The 14,505-nt window shown below is 40.3% G+C and overlaps 1 protein-coding gene across 1 annotated transcript in view; it reads right to left on the minus strand.

The window, feature by feature from the left end:
* The window catches only part of jak1 (Janus kinase 1), a 53,962-nt gene that overhangs the window by 8,246 nt on the left and 31,211 nt on the right, over nucleotides 1-14,505 (minus strand). Inside the window, exons 12-20 of the mRNA XM_080431976.1 lie at nucleotides 12,690-12,799; nucleotides 11,916-12,068; nucleotides 10,933-11,020; nucleotides 10,710-10,837; nucleotides 9,772-9,910; nucleotides 6,587-6,738; nucleotides 5,352-5,502; nucleotides 2,440-2,531; nucleotides 830-1,028 (exon numbers count right to left, since the gene is read on the minus strand). Coding sequence (XP_080288102.1) covers nucleotides 830-1,028; nucleotides 2,440-2,531; nucleotides 5,352-5,502; nucleotides 6,587-6,738; nucleotides 9,772-9,910; nucleotides 10,710-10,837; nucleotides 10,933-11,020; nucleotides 11,916-12,068; nucleotides 12,690-12,799 — 1,212 coding nt within the window. The remainder of the gene's footprint in view (nucleotides 1-829; nucleotides 1,029-2,439; nucleotides 2,532-5,351; nucleotides 5,503-6,586; nucleotides 6,739-9,771; nucleotides 9,911-10,709; nucleotides 10,838-10,932; nucleotides 11,021-11,915; nucleotides 12,069-12,689; nucleotides 12,800-14,505) is intronic.

Consider the following 14,505-nt stretch of genomic DNA (forward strand, 5'->3'; position numbering starts at 1 on the left):
ATGCCTGATTTAACGTTAGTTGCGTGGCGGTAAAAATAGCTGATCTATTAGCTCACCACGCAAAAAAACGGCGTTCATAAAATCGCCATCTTAAAGGGTAAGACCACTTTGGTAGAGGTTAGGGTTGTGTAGTTACCTTGCCATGATGTAACTCCAAAGGTGGGCAAGAAATCAAAAATAATTGCTCCATTAATTAGAAATTGATAATTCAAAATATGCTCCTCATTGAACGGTGAAACAGCTCTCAAAGTCACTCTTTTAGCACGTAATTGAACCCAAACAAAGCTGATTCAGACAATATAGAGCATCACCAAACCCAGTACTGTTTGTTTTTTTAATAAAAATGTCAACTTCCTGTTGATTTTACTATTTGAAGATCTGGATCCGGATCCGCGGATCCAGTCCAGGTTTTCTACTTATTAAAAATGGCAAAATCAACAAGAAGTTGACATTTTTATTAAAAAAAAAAACAGTACTGGGTTTGGTGATGTTCTATATTGTCTGAATCAACTTTGTTTGCATTCGTTTATGTGCTAAAAGAGTGACTTTGAGAGCTGTTTTACCGTACAATGTAAGTCAATGAGGAGCATATTTTTAATTATCAATTTCTAATCAATGGAGCAATTATTTTTTATTTCTTGCCACCTTTGGAGTTACATCATGGCAAGGTAACTACACAACCCAAACCTCTACCAAAGTGGTCTTGCCCTTTAAGCAATTGATGTCCTCAAATGGATAGTAAAACAATTGTGTGTGTGTGTGTGTGTGTGTGTGTGTGTGTGTGTGTGTGTGTGTGTGTGTGTGTGTGTGTGTGTGGGCTCCATCTCACCTTCCTCCTCACATATGCCCTTGTACTTGACAATGTTCTCATGGTAGAGCTCTTTCAGGATGCCGATCTCCCGCCGCAGGCTGTCGCTCTGCTGATCCTCTCCCAGGTTCTCAGGCTTCAGGGACTTGACGGCTACGTACTCCCCCGTTTTATCTCCCCGAGGATCATAGCGACACAGCTCCACCTTGCCAAAGTGTCCCTACAAAAGGATCACACATGAACATTACTAGACCTGTGAGAAAAAACACACTTAAATAGTTCAGTTTTGCCAGAAAGGTCCTGAGCAACTATCAAGTACGTGAATAAAATACAAAATAATAACAATCACAAGAAGCATCAAAAGTGAATTCAAGCCGTAACCAACCCTTTTTTATACTGTAACGGAGTAGCGATACTGCACATAACACTTGCCTAAAAGTTTACACTTAGCCCATAATGTCTTATCTAACCCTACAGTCTCCGTCGCCAGTCTTAACAACAACTCTACAGTCTCAAAAACAACTTGAAAACAGCCTCTTTAACAGTTGAGCAATCAACCTGTCGTAAACGAGCAATGAGGAACCACTGCAACAATAGACCCTGCTGACTTGACAGTTACTGTACACTGGAAGCTCTACACCACCACATCTGTATCCTCTCAGAGTTACACATGGATAAATGAACACTGAGGAGTTTACTGTGTGATGTCATTACAAACCTAAGCAGATGTCACAACATTCTTACTAATTATTGTTTGACATCGTTGCTTTGACAGATATTTTAGTTATCACATTTTTATTGAGCACTTCATTAGTTTATTGATGTATTTGAACCAGTTTTTGTTTGTTTGTTTTGTAGTTGGTTTTGAGTTCATTTTGAGTTTTGAACCTAGAACCTTCGGTTTATAAATCCCTTTAACTTGCGACGCTGGCACAGCAAACATGACTGGGAATGAAATACTTAATCTTGTAGAATTTAGATGGATAGTGAAAGACAACTGACTGTTTAATCGCATCCACAACGTCGCATTCCTTTCAATCAAATAACATTGAACGTGTTTTGTCCATATTCTGATCGGTCCAATGGATATTAGATGTTCACAGACATACGGACACATGGATGGACGGCGAACAGGGGCGAAAATCCAATCTAATAATGATATGTGGTTGACGTGTTTGAACTCAGTACATGTCAGAATTGCTGTGTTAGTTTGTAATTGTACACCATATAAACATGTTCATGTAAGCATGTAAACATGTTCATGTAAACATGTAAACATGGGCCATATGCACAATTTGCTGTGTCGCTATTTACAGTAAAAACATTGGTATCTATTCAGTTCGCTTAAACTTTTACAGAGCAGTGGCGTGTTATCCCCTGGCATCACAACTGTTTTCACCAATAATATCGGACGTTGTCCCCCTGGCATTGATACCAACTTGCCAAGCCTACCCGTTTCCACCAATACTGTACTATTTGAAGTTGCTGCTCATTTGGTGGGATATCAGTGGGAAGCATTACGGTGCATTCGCCTGCCACTCCCCGCCTGTCAATGCCTTTATGTAGCGAGTACCTAGTCTTCTTCTTAAGGAGATACATTATTTGACTAATTGGCAGTAGTTATACGGTACCTCTCCAAGCTCTCTGATCCTCTTGAGGAATCTCTTTTCAAACATGGTGGGGTCCACCTCTGCGTCAATCTCTCTGGGTTTGATGGACGGATCTGAGCAAGAAGGAAGGAAACACAAAACTGTAAGTTTATATATACATACATATATTAGGGGTGGGACGATATATCGATATCGCGATACTTTCTCCCGCGATAAATAATCAATATACTTTTTTTTAATTTTTTTATACGTCGTTTTTCCGACTCTGTATTTGTGTAATGATGATTTTGAACTGTTTGGTGCTATTTTAAGTGTTTATGAATTGAATACAAGGACTATCGTGATATATCGTTGGTGAAATTTCATGCAATATATCGTGATATTGCAATATATCGCAATATATCGAATATCGTGATATTATCGTTATCGAGGGCCTAATATCGCAATAGATATCGTATTGTGAGATACCCATATCGTCCCACCCCTAACACACATATATATATATATATATATATATATATATATATATATATGTATTGCCTGGAAATGATTTTGTATGGAATTATTCTATTCAGTAAAATGGTCACGTCCTTCACGAACACAATTACAGTACGTGGGGTCATCCATTTTACTGAATGATAATGTTTTTGTGACTTAACTTAATTATTTACTGTAAGATATTCAAATATGCCGCGTGACATTTGTCAACATTTGTTTGACATTTAGATTTTTTAGGCCTCTAGGAAACATATAGCCATTGCAAAGAAATGGTTAGGACATTCTGTTTTCTGTTGCTAGGGAAGAGAGTCTAGTCAGGAGAAGAGAGAAGTATTGATATTGTGGTTTTGAAGGCAGTTTTATGATATAAAACCATTCACTCTCTCTTTGCACGCACTCACACACACAAAGTAAAACACTGTCTATAAACCTGATTTACAAGACCAACTTGAGAAGTTCCAGGTTCAAATTATGCTCAGATACATTTACTGTAAATGTGTTACAATGTGGTTTAATTAATCTTGAACCAGCCATAGGATTTTAACATTAGAAAGGATGAGAAGACAAAAGTGAAGGTGCTTGCTATATCCAGTAGTAGCCACCAGGTGACAGCACTGAGTCTGTTATGTTGCCAGAGGGCAACATAACAGACTCAGGGGCCCCCGTTAAGGTAGATCACTGAACACAAACCCAGTGAACTTCCTCATATACCAAGTCAACAACTCTTGTCTGTTCAGCTTACTTGCCAACTAGCTACTGTAGGCGAGAATTTGAACAATCAAAGCATTACAAAACATGTTAAATGTGAAAGGTGCCTTGACTTTCATGGACTTTCTTTTTTGTACACCTGTACTCGTGGTTATTGTAGTCTGCCTTTGTTGTAGTGTCCAGCCACCAGTAAACATGCAATGTTTCTGTCTTTGTGGATGTTTAGACTTAATTTCCTTACATTTACATTACATTTACATTACATTTTTCTTCTGTATACAGAATGATACAGGATTAAAATGTGCACTGCAAATTCATTTAAGCCCCAAAGAACTTTGTCAGCAGTGGAAATCAAGTTTTGTATTGTCTGTATGCAAAGTGCACAGAAAAGTATCTACACCGATATAACTATGATCTACACTGGAATGCATGAAAAGAAGAATTGGTGTCATCTTAAAGATTGTCCTTCAAAATAAAGCTTAAAAATATTAATGAATTAATTCAGTCATTCACTCATTACACCCACACACACACTTGTTAGCCTGTGCACAGCATTGGTGCAGGCTTGCTGAGAGCAAACGTGGTGAATCTGTATGCAAAACACCTAGTTAGCTAGCAAGGATGATGCGTTTGCACTTAGATAAAAGGAAGCACTTTTTTTGTAACCACTAAGTTCAACCAGAACGTCTTCCCTCATCATAAAAAATATGCTATAAATTGATTTAATATGTTCATTCTTAATACATACTGTACACTCTATAAGCTGTACCTTCTCAGCTCTCTGTCATTTCCCTGCAAGAGATACATCAGAGGATCTCTGTGGTACATTATATGTATATTCTTCAATGAGTCTACATCTCAGTTTGTGTTTCAAATATAGACTTGGGGCCTGTTTGAAAAACCAAATAGCTTGAAGTTTGACTTCAATAGTAGAACCCACACACCCACACATGCCTAGTCTCTCACACCTCTCTTTGAAGACACACAAACACACAAGCAGGCACTCCAACTCCCTACCACACGTTCCCTTTCCCTTTTTCTACATTCTATTGAATGTCTACTACATTGTCTTTTGATTTCATTTGTTGTCGTTTTTTTGTCATGCGCTTTAGTCTGTTATACGACTGAGCTGTCCGTGTTAGTCATCGTCTTTCTTCTTTTTTGAACACTTTTTCCAAAACATTTTTGACATGCCTCTTGAAAGCCTCTTAGACTTAAACTTCACCTTCACATTCTTTCACTAGCAAAGACATGTCATTATTATTTTATTAAGTCTTGTGGCAATGGTTTCCCTTTGGAGAAAATAAGAGGACAATTAAAACAAAAGGCATTGCTGATGCAATAGTCATTCAATTGCTACAATACTATTCATTGTCAAATCATGAATGACCCTAGTGGGTAAAGATTACCTAAATAACCAGTGGATAGGAATGTTCGAGTACTCACTGATACGCACACACACATATAGTACATTTTCACGCCTCTGCTCCCATGTGCTAACCAACATCACCACCCTCACAAGCACTCGTTATCTCTGTGTTCAAATTAGGTCACGACGCATCGCGGCACGACAGGCATGACATCTCTAACAATCAGGCATAACATTTCTGACCACAGTGATGGGGAAAACAGGAAAGCTACACCATTTTTCATTCATGCACACTGCATCGCACACATACTGCACATGACCACACACACACACACACACACACACACACAGTACGTACTCTGTTCCTCCAGCATGTCTATGTCTCTGACGATGGCCCTGAAGAAAGGCCTCTTCATAGGGTCATAGTTCATGCAGTCGGTCATCAGCTTAGCCAGCTCTCTGCAGTCTGGTGTGGCCAGCTGACACTCTGCAGTGTAGAACCTCTCTTTCTGCTCACACACACACACACACACACACAGGATATCAATCAAATGAATGCAGAGGTATGTGGGGAAGGACTAGATATCATATCATCACAGCTGCAGGTTGATCAATTAAATCTTAAATCTGTAATTGTTATGTCCTACCAGGGATTAGAACCTGGGTCTCCTGTATGAGAGGCCAAATTTCTACCACTCAGGCAAGAGGGTGTCCATCCTTTGCCGGGGGAGATATTACACTTACAGTATGAGCTTCAGGCAGTACTACTTGTCAACCCGACACCAGAATCTCTGAATTGCTGGATGAGACCACCTCCAACCTCTGAAGATGTGCTAGTTATATTGTATCAACATACTCTACCACAGTGGTTCCCAACTTGGTACACAGTGAGACATGTCCAGGTGTGCCTTGGGATTTTGCTACATCCACACATTATTATTGAAATATATACAACTGCACAAAACGTTTTTTTATATGATTCACTATTTCCCAATACAGAGGCAAATTATACACCCTAAAAAAATATATTTTAACCATTTTTTGCACCTTGCATCCCTATTTTGGGCTTAACGATATACAGTAGGCAAAAGTTATTCTTTACATTCTTTACATTCTTTTCACAGTTGTTCAAAAATAGCTAAAATATCCAATCTACAAGCTAAAATGTCGCCATGCAACATTTTGAATATTTGCGAGGTGTATGAAATAGGGCTGGTTAAACTTTTTATTTGGTAAATAAAAATAAATGTTTGCAGAATGATAAGAGTAATAACCAAGTGTTATAGAGGCTATTTTTGTATGGATACAGGTGTGCCCTGAGATTATGACTTGCACTTTGGTGTGCCTTAGGCACAAAACGATTGAAAACCACTGGTGTGCCATGCATATTGGTTAAAATAACCAATTCTATTCATTAAAATATGTTCCAAATTGCATTTTAACGCAGATGATTGGTATGGAGAGAGGGGAGAGTTGAGCTGTGGGAAGGAAACCAGAGGCTGCTGAAGGTAGATAAAACAGACAGAGTGACAGGGGGTGAGATTAGAGTTGAGAAGACGAGAGGGTGAAGAGTGAGGGGGTAGAGGAGTTTACCTCAGTGAGTTTCTTGTCCTTGAGGGGTACCTCTCCGTTGTAACAGATCTCCCACATGGTGGTCCCGAAGCCCCACTTATCAGCCGCGACGCTCAGATGGTTCACGTTCTTCACGCACTCTGGAGCGATCCACGGGATCCGGTGCACGCACTCTGCAGAGCCAAGAAAACTCACCGTCAGAAAATATCTCATATTAGTTCATGTATAGCCTGATTCATACTCAGGCATGTCGCATGCCGATAGTCGCCTTTCTACAAGCTCACAACACATCGGATCCAGGACGTGTTGGGAGCTTTTAAATCTGCTATTTCCGGCATGCGACGGCACTCTTGTACGACAGAGTATACAGTAAGCATATTGTATTCGATGAGACACAAGCTTAGACTGATAAAAAAAACAATAATACTGCCTGTTTCTTAGCAATTCAAGTGCTTTTGTAGGGATGAATCGATATGTAAATTCTGGACCGATATGGATGTTAACTCATTCCCTGCCTAGAACGACTAAAACGACTTTTGTCCTTTAAGCCCCCTCTGCCAAGAACGACTAAAACGACTTTTAATTTTTTCAAAAAAAAAAATATATATATATATTTTTTTTTTCTTATTTATTTATTTATTTTTTAACCCAAAGACCAAGGAGATATGATTTGTTGAAGATCTAGACTCCCATCCACTTCCTTGTTAACTTAAAACTTAAACATTTTGTATCTCGGCTCCTGAGTACTTTTTTTTTTAAATTAAAAATCTCTGGCAGTGGGCAAACGCAAAAAAAAAAGTTCTGGCAGTGAATGAGTTAAAAATAACTACCGATATATATTGATATTTGACTATTTAGTTTTTGTTGTTATTCGTTTCCCCTTTTGTGCCTGGGAAACAAATAAATCATCATTATAAAAAATAACAGTTCCGAATCTGTAGCTACGTAGACTGCAGATTATAACCGACACACCAACACAGCCAGCGCAAAATGGATGCGTCACAGAGAAACACCGGCCACTGCCATCGGTGAATGTCAACTTATTTGCCAATATGCCGCTGGCAGTCAACGAGGGGAATATCGCCTGATACCGTTATACGGCTGATATACTGTATCGGGGCGAGATTTTACTAGTAGTTGGCTCCACAAGGTCTATTTTCCTGAGCTTCTGAAAAGACACCATGCTGTAAATCTTGTTATAGTCAATAGAAAAAGAACACTTAATAATTTAAGCAGTTGTTGCAGTGTATTTTTTAAGGGCAGGTATACAGTAAAAAGAAAAACTATCCAGATTCCAGATGGATAACAATTCTTGAGCCTTTTTAGGCTAAAAACTAAACAAATAATTTAAATAATAGCAATCTAACAGCAATCTGGAGAGTGACTAGGGGACCTAAGTATTGTATTGTTTTGATTCCTGCAAGACGAGACGAGTGCTGTACATGTTTTTGTATATTTATGAGTGCCGTTGCTACTAATGTGATCAGTGGTTAAAGAAAGTCCATTTCCTGTCCTCCAGTGCTTTATGGTGATGTAGTTATGGGAAACACTGTTTATCTATTCTGCCACGTGACTTGGGGGCTGTTAACAGTTTATAGTCTAGAGCGCCAAACAGATATATATAAACAAGAGGTACAGATCGAGGCCACTGAAAAATGCTTAGACCGGCCAAATGAGCGCAACGTTACAGCCTTAACATCGTACAATTCTGGTACATTTCTACAGCATGGAAGCAATTTGAAATAAATAAATACAATAGAAATAAGGTTTATGGCAATAAACATTGAAATGAAATAACAACAGAAGCTTGGCTCACAGCCGGAGGGGCTGTGAGCCAATATCTTCCCACAAAGCCCCAACTAACAGGAATAGACATACAGGAATACAGCACTGTGCCTGGAACACAGGCAGACCTGTTGACTGACAGATTGTCTGGCTGGCCGCGAAAACCCCAAGCCTCAACTGACAGGAATATACGGTACTCTACTGCCTTGACTCCACCATGCTATAACTCCAACTGACTGGAATAAGGGAGTATACAGCTCTGACTGGGGGGGGGGGGAAACAATGTCTGACCAGGGGTGGGCTTAATGGAACGAGAGAGAGAGAGAGGGAGAGAGAGAGAGAGAGAATCAAGAGGTAAGAGTGTAAACTTATAAGCAAGTGAAAAATGGATTAGAGTTAGAGGAAGACTGAGTCAATGAGAGATGGAGAGAGAGATGAAGGCGATGCTGGGAAGACAGGAGAGATGGAGTATTCCCAAGGGGTGGGGGGGGGGGGGGTGTTCTTGCTGGACATCAGCGCATTTCAGGTCTGCCCTTCACTACAGCCACTGTACGTTTCATTATATAACTTTGTACGAGAATTACTGGTCCTGACCGGAATACTGATCGACTGGTCTGGGTGACAGATGGGGAGCGTGGTTTGAGGGAGATGGACAGAGGCAGGGAGAGAGAGAGAGACAGAGAGAGAGAACAGGGTGGAGTGCTGGGCAATAACACAAGAGACATTTCCAGTTTGCACTTCTGGTCTGTTCATCCATCCTTATAAACGTTGCTGTCAAGCAGAAACCTTTTATCTCCATATTTAACCTGAATGTTTTTCAGTAAATTAATGCCCTACTTCGTCATACAAGAGTGTCACGCAAAAGTAGCAAAACATAGCTGATCTACAAGCTCGCAATGCATTTTTGTTTGAAAGTGGAAAATGTTTCATTCTGTCTGTGGGTTTTGTCAATATCTAACCAATGAAAAGGAATAACAAGAGCTTGGGACAAAATAATAACTCCATTGGATCCATTGGAACAAAAGGTTCTTTTCAATTTCCTGAAACTGTTTTAGACATACAAGGTTTCCAACCCGACAGCAACGATAACCACTTTGCGTTATTATTATAAACGCAACACCGGCCTCTAATGGACAAACGGAAACACGAGGCGGCCGCTTGAGGGGAATCGTGCAATCCGAGAACTGACCTTCATCCGAGTCGTCTTCCCTGAACCCCCCCAGCCCCCCCCCCTCACCCCCCCCCCCCTCCACGCATCTATTACCAAATCATGCTCACAGAGGGAAATGTAACCAACTCCAGTGACAGGATGATTCCAATTTATGAAATCTGTGTCAAATTGAATTTGCTACATTTAGACAGCATGCCCCCTGCAGCACGTTTGTTTTATGTTTGCAATGTGAGTGTTGTGTTTTTCTGACCCTCTCTGGTGAGCACAGTGATGGGTATGCCCGGGTCACTGAGCTTGATGAAGGGCCCTCCCTCCTCTGCAGCCAGTCCGTCCCTGGCCAACAAGATGTTCTTGGCACACACAAAGCCGTGGACCAGCTTCTTGTCCTCCTACACACACACACACACACACACACACACACACACAGAATGTAAAGACAGTATGTGAGTTGGTGAGTGTTTGCTAATTGTGCATGTGTGCAGTACTGTGTTTCACAGGCACATACATAAAATGTGTGTGTGTGTGTGTGTGTGTGTGTGTGTGTGTGTGTGTGTGTGTGTGTGTGTGTGTGTGTGTGTGTGTGTGTGTGTGTGTGTGCGCGCGCGCGCATATGTCATGTCAAGGACCCCCAAAATTGTGTATTTGGCCGCAGACTCCCATCTCAAAATAGTTTGTTCCAGGGACCCCCAGAAACAAAGATTTGAGCTAAAAATGTTTGCTTTAAAAGAATATAAATATATAAATTTGCACACATTTTCTAGATTTTTGGTAAAATAAAATAATGCTTTTTTAGCTCAAATCAAAAAGTGACACAGATGCGTTCCAGGTCTTAACACATTGACTGCCAGAATTATTTCATAATTTTTTAGCCAGTGCCAGAGTTTTTCATTGGAAAAAAAAAAGTACTCAGGAGCCGAAATACAGCATTTTTAAGTTTTAAGTTAACAAGGAAGTGGATAGGAGTCTAGATCTTCAACTAATCATATCTCCTTGGTCTTTGGGTGAAATTGGAAAAAAAAAACATAAAAAAAAAAAAAAAAAAAAAAACTTCACGTAGATCTACGCGATTGGCACGTGGCGGCTTTAAAGCGGTTTGCGTAGATCTACGTGATTGGCAGTCAATGTGTTAATGGGCGTATTATGACAAACAAACAAATGAACAAGGTTCCGGTCTTCTCTGACACTCACCAAGTAGCTGAGAGCTGAGGCCAGCTGCTTGGCCACCTGGAACTTCCACAGCGTGCTGAGCTGGCTCTGCTGGTTCCGCATAAACGTGTCTAGTGGTCCAAGCTGAACGTTCTCCTCAACCATGATATCTGGTCCACACGGACACAAACGGACACATTAGTGCACGTGCACACCCAAAACAAAAACACAAATACACAAAAAAGCTGTGCCTGGCTGCACTTACTCTCCTGGAGATGAACACACACTCCGTAGAGAAGCACTATGTGTTTGTGGGACACCTGACGCATCATACTGGCCGTCTCAAAGAAGGCCTGGGAACACAGAGAGACAGTTCACAATTCAAAAGGGCTTATTATTCGAATGTAGATTTTTCTGAACATGAGCCACGAAAACTTTCATTATAAAACTCATTTATCTGGGCCGTTTGTTTCCTTACTGTGCAAACTGCTCTACTGTACTTTTTTATGGTTTCAAAAGCCCTGTTAACCACATGAACCCTAGCGTCCCTATACTGGTGATGTCGTAATAGGCAAACATTCTGCGAAAATATAATAAAATTCCGCAAAAATAGCCGATCTATAAGCTCACAGTTGTGACACGTTTTGTGTCAGCTATCAGCTATTGTCACTATTTCACTAAGTACTAAGTACACAGGGTTTAAGTGGTTAACATCACTTGTGTGCTTAGGCTTGTGGATAGGCTTGCAAGCTTGCAGCATAAAGACAATCAACATTCCCTTGAGGAGGAAACGGCATGCCGACTGTAAACACAGTCAGCTGCGGTTGTAGTTTTGCATCTTTGTATCTGGAAGTTGAACCCAGCTCAACTTCAATTTGTAACTTTGTATCTTTGTATCTTTTGTAGCAGCTACAAAGTCAGATGTTGCTTTGTATCTTCATGTCGCTGGCTTCCATTGAAAATGAATGGTAGCGTGTATCTTTGTATCTTCCCGTGTGAACGCAGCATAACTCATACATGACTATCTTATTTTACATCATACATTTAAAGGCTGTTTTGATCAAATAAAAATTAATATTAACAAAATGCTGAAAGTCAGATATACAGTAATTTGAACCATCTCTCTCAATATCTGCAAAAACAATATGTCATCCAAGAGCAATAAAAAAAACACTATATCAGATATCACGTTCTCTCAAAATGTGCTTTCAGTGACATCATGTGTGTGTATTTTGGAGTGTGTCTCACCAGAGAAATATCTCTGTGACCGGAGCCCAGGACCTTGAGGACGACCTTGACCTCCTGGAAGGGGGTGTAAATGGGATCCTCGTCCTCCTCGCTCTTCACCTTCAGCGTGCCGGCAAAGATGTTGGTCCTCGTTCCCCGACCCAGATGCTCTCCCTTCCAACACACACCCGTAACATCAGCACACAGCATGCTTATGGCTCATTTATGATTAGTATAAAAGAGACTTTAGAGTGTTGTATAATGTCCTTATATCATGGTATGAGGAGGACTCCATCCGTCGTTATATTACAGTCAGAACAATGGTGTTTATTCCTTGTGTTATGTTGTTGTTTACACTCAGGTGTCATTTTCTCTGTTGAATGAATGAACCCTCCCAGAAGCAAAGATTTGAGTTACTATATTACAAATATATATTCATATATATATAGATTTGCACAAATTTGCATGATTTTTCCAAAAAAATGCAGATATACAAGCTCATAGTGCGGCACTCGGTGCCACGCTATGAGCTTGTATATCTAATTATATATAACCATTATATATAAGATAATGGTTAAAGTGGTTAAAATCTAAAATGACAGATGCTTTCCCGGTCTTAATGGGTTAAAGGCTTATACTAGAAGATGCAGTATTTCCTAAACAGCACTGTCCTGGTTGGTCCAGCAGCTTGCAGCCGGCCTGTGTATCTGGCTAGGCAGTAGTAGTTTGTAAAAGTGTCAGGTCGCAAAGGACAAACATGACCTTGATGGATTGTTGGACACATGGGTGGGGTACCTGTTCAATCTCCTCCTTGAGAATGCGGTGGAAGCTGAGCTGGCTGCCCTGCATGGACCTCTGAGGCACCAGAGCTCGTTCCTTAGTCACCACCAGCAGGTTAGACACCTCTGGAACACATAGACACAACACATTTAAAATGCCTTTTGAGATACAGACGGAGTGGAGTAAAATGTGCATCAAACAGTCAATGGATTGTGCGAGGCACTGCAGCATGCGCCGATGTTTTGTCACCGTAACCTTAACCCTGCCCCAGTTTACAGTCTCTATTGGTGCAGGTCTTTGTATTAGATTTTCTTTTTTTCTTTTTCTGTACATACTATACTTCCTCTATTGTACTTTGTGAGCGCTCACAGGGAGCATAATGGTCTGTGCACCAACTGGCTGAGCCGTCCAGGCACCCCAGATAACCCCCTTTTTGTGAGGTGTGAGCAACTTGCTTTAGAGAGAACCCCTGAAATGGTGTGGAGACGGGAAGACTTCCAAGTTAAAAGATTATCCGTTTGCATGTGATGTAACCAAACCTACTGTATGTCACTATCCGCAATGACTCAAATCACAACACAAGCACAATTTAACCCTCTAATAATCTCTCACATGTGTACACATGTATAAGTAACTTGTCATGTGTTTCTAAAAGATCTATTGTGCACTTTAGTCTATAAGGAAATATATATTTGTAATTGATCAGCTTATTTTTTTAATGTATTTTTATCAAGTGATGCAATTATATTAATTAATTGAACATGAATGAATGTGTTTCTGATTTATGAATAATGAGATTTATCAACATATTTTTGTCAACACTCCTGAAACCAAGTGCCTTACACAGAAACATGTGTATGATATTAGATGTAATGTAAGTAATGCTCAATAAGTTCTTTAAAACACTCAAAACAACTGGGTATGTCAACACGTGAGTTACACACCCCCACATTGGGGTTTAGCATGAGCCACAGCAGATTGTGGTTATTTATGTAGGTCAAGCTAACATGCTGTTCATGACTTATGTTTACATTGGCGCTATAGGTACATGAACCTCGCGTGGGAGGATGTAGTGAAATGGTGTATTTGTGTGTCTGTGGGTGTCTAGGAAGTAATGTTGTAACGAAGACAGCATATTGTGGTTTCAGAAGAAGACTGCACTCTACAGACGCGCCAAGCAAGAAGATGACATGCCGTGTTACAGCACGTTTATACTATGTAACATTTCATGCATAACACTTAACATCTGCACAGCTTCCATACATTTCATTCTTTCCTCAACACCCTAGCTCTGATCTCAACTTTCACTAATAGATCCCTTACCTCGAACCTTCCCCTAAGAAAGGTTTCCTTTTTCTAATATTAAAATAAAAAATACATTTGTAAGGTATTTTATACTTTAGTACCTGGGAAGAAACTACAGGAGACAAAACCCCCAAAGAATATGCGGTGGGCTGGAGGTTGGCTTATCATAAGGTGGTTAAACTTAACACCAGTCATGCTGGGAAATGTTTGACTATGGTGTCAGAAATTAATAATTGTTTAAATAACATCATTCATTATTGTTAAATGGTGGGGGGGGAGGGACTGTACTCTGACTTCCCGTGAAGCTTATCAAAACAGGTACAATTTGTGACATTAAAACCGTACACAAAAATACCACACAAATGTGTTGACGCACACCCAACCAGACACACACAAACACACACATTCACACGGCTCACTGCTCCCTGTGTGAAGTAAACAGAAGTGGGGTACTTTGGGTCCGGAAACCCACATCTACTCCTCTCTTCTCCTCGCAGTGTGTCTTTCTTTCTGTGAGTCTGGGTGT

This window comes from Gymnoscopelus braueri (genome assembly GCF_963280865.1).
Source record: "Gymnoscopelus braueri genome assembly, chromosome: 6".
Classification (NCBI taxonomy): domain Eukaryota; kingdom Metazoa; phylum Chordata; class Actinopteri; order Myctophiformes; family Myctophidae; genus Gymnoscopelus; species Gymnoscopelus braueri.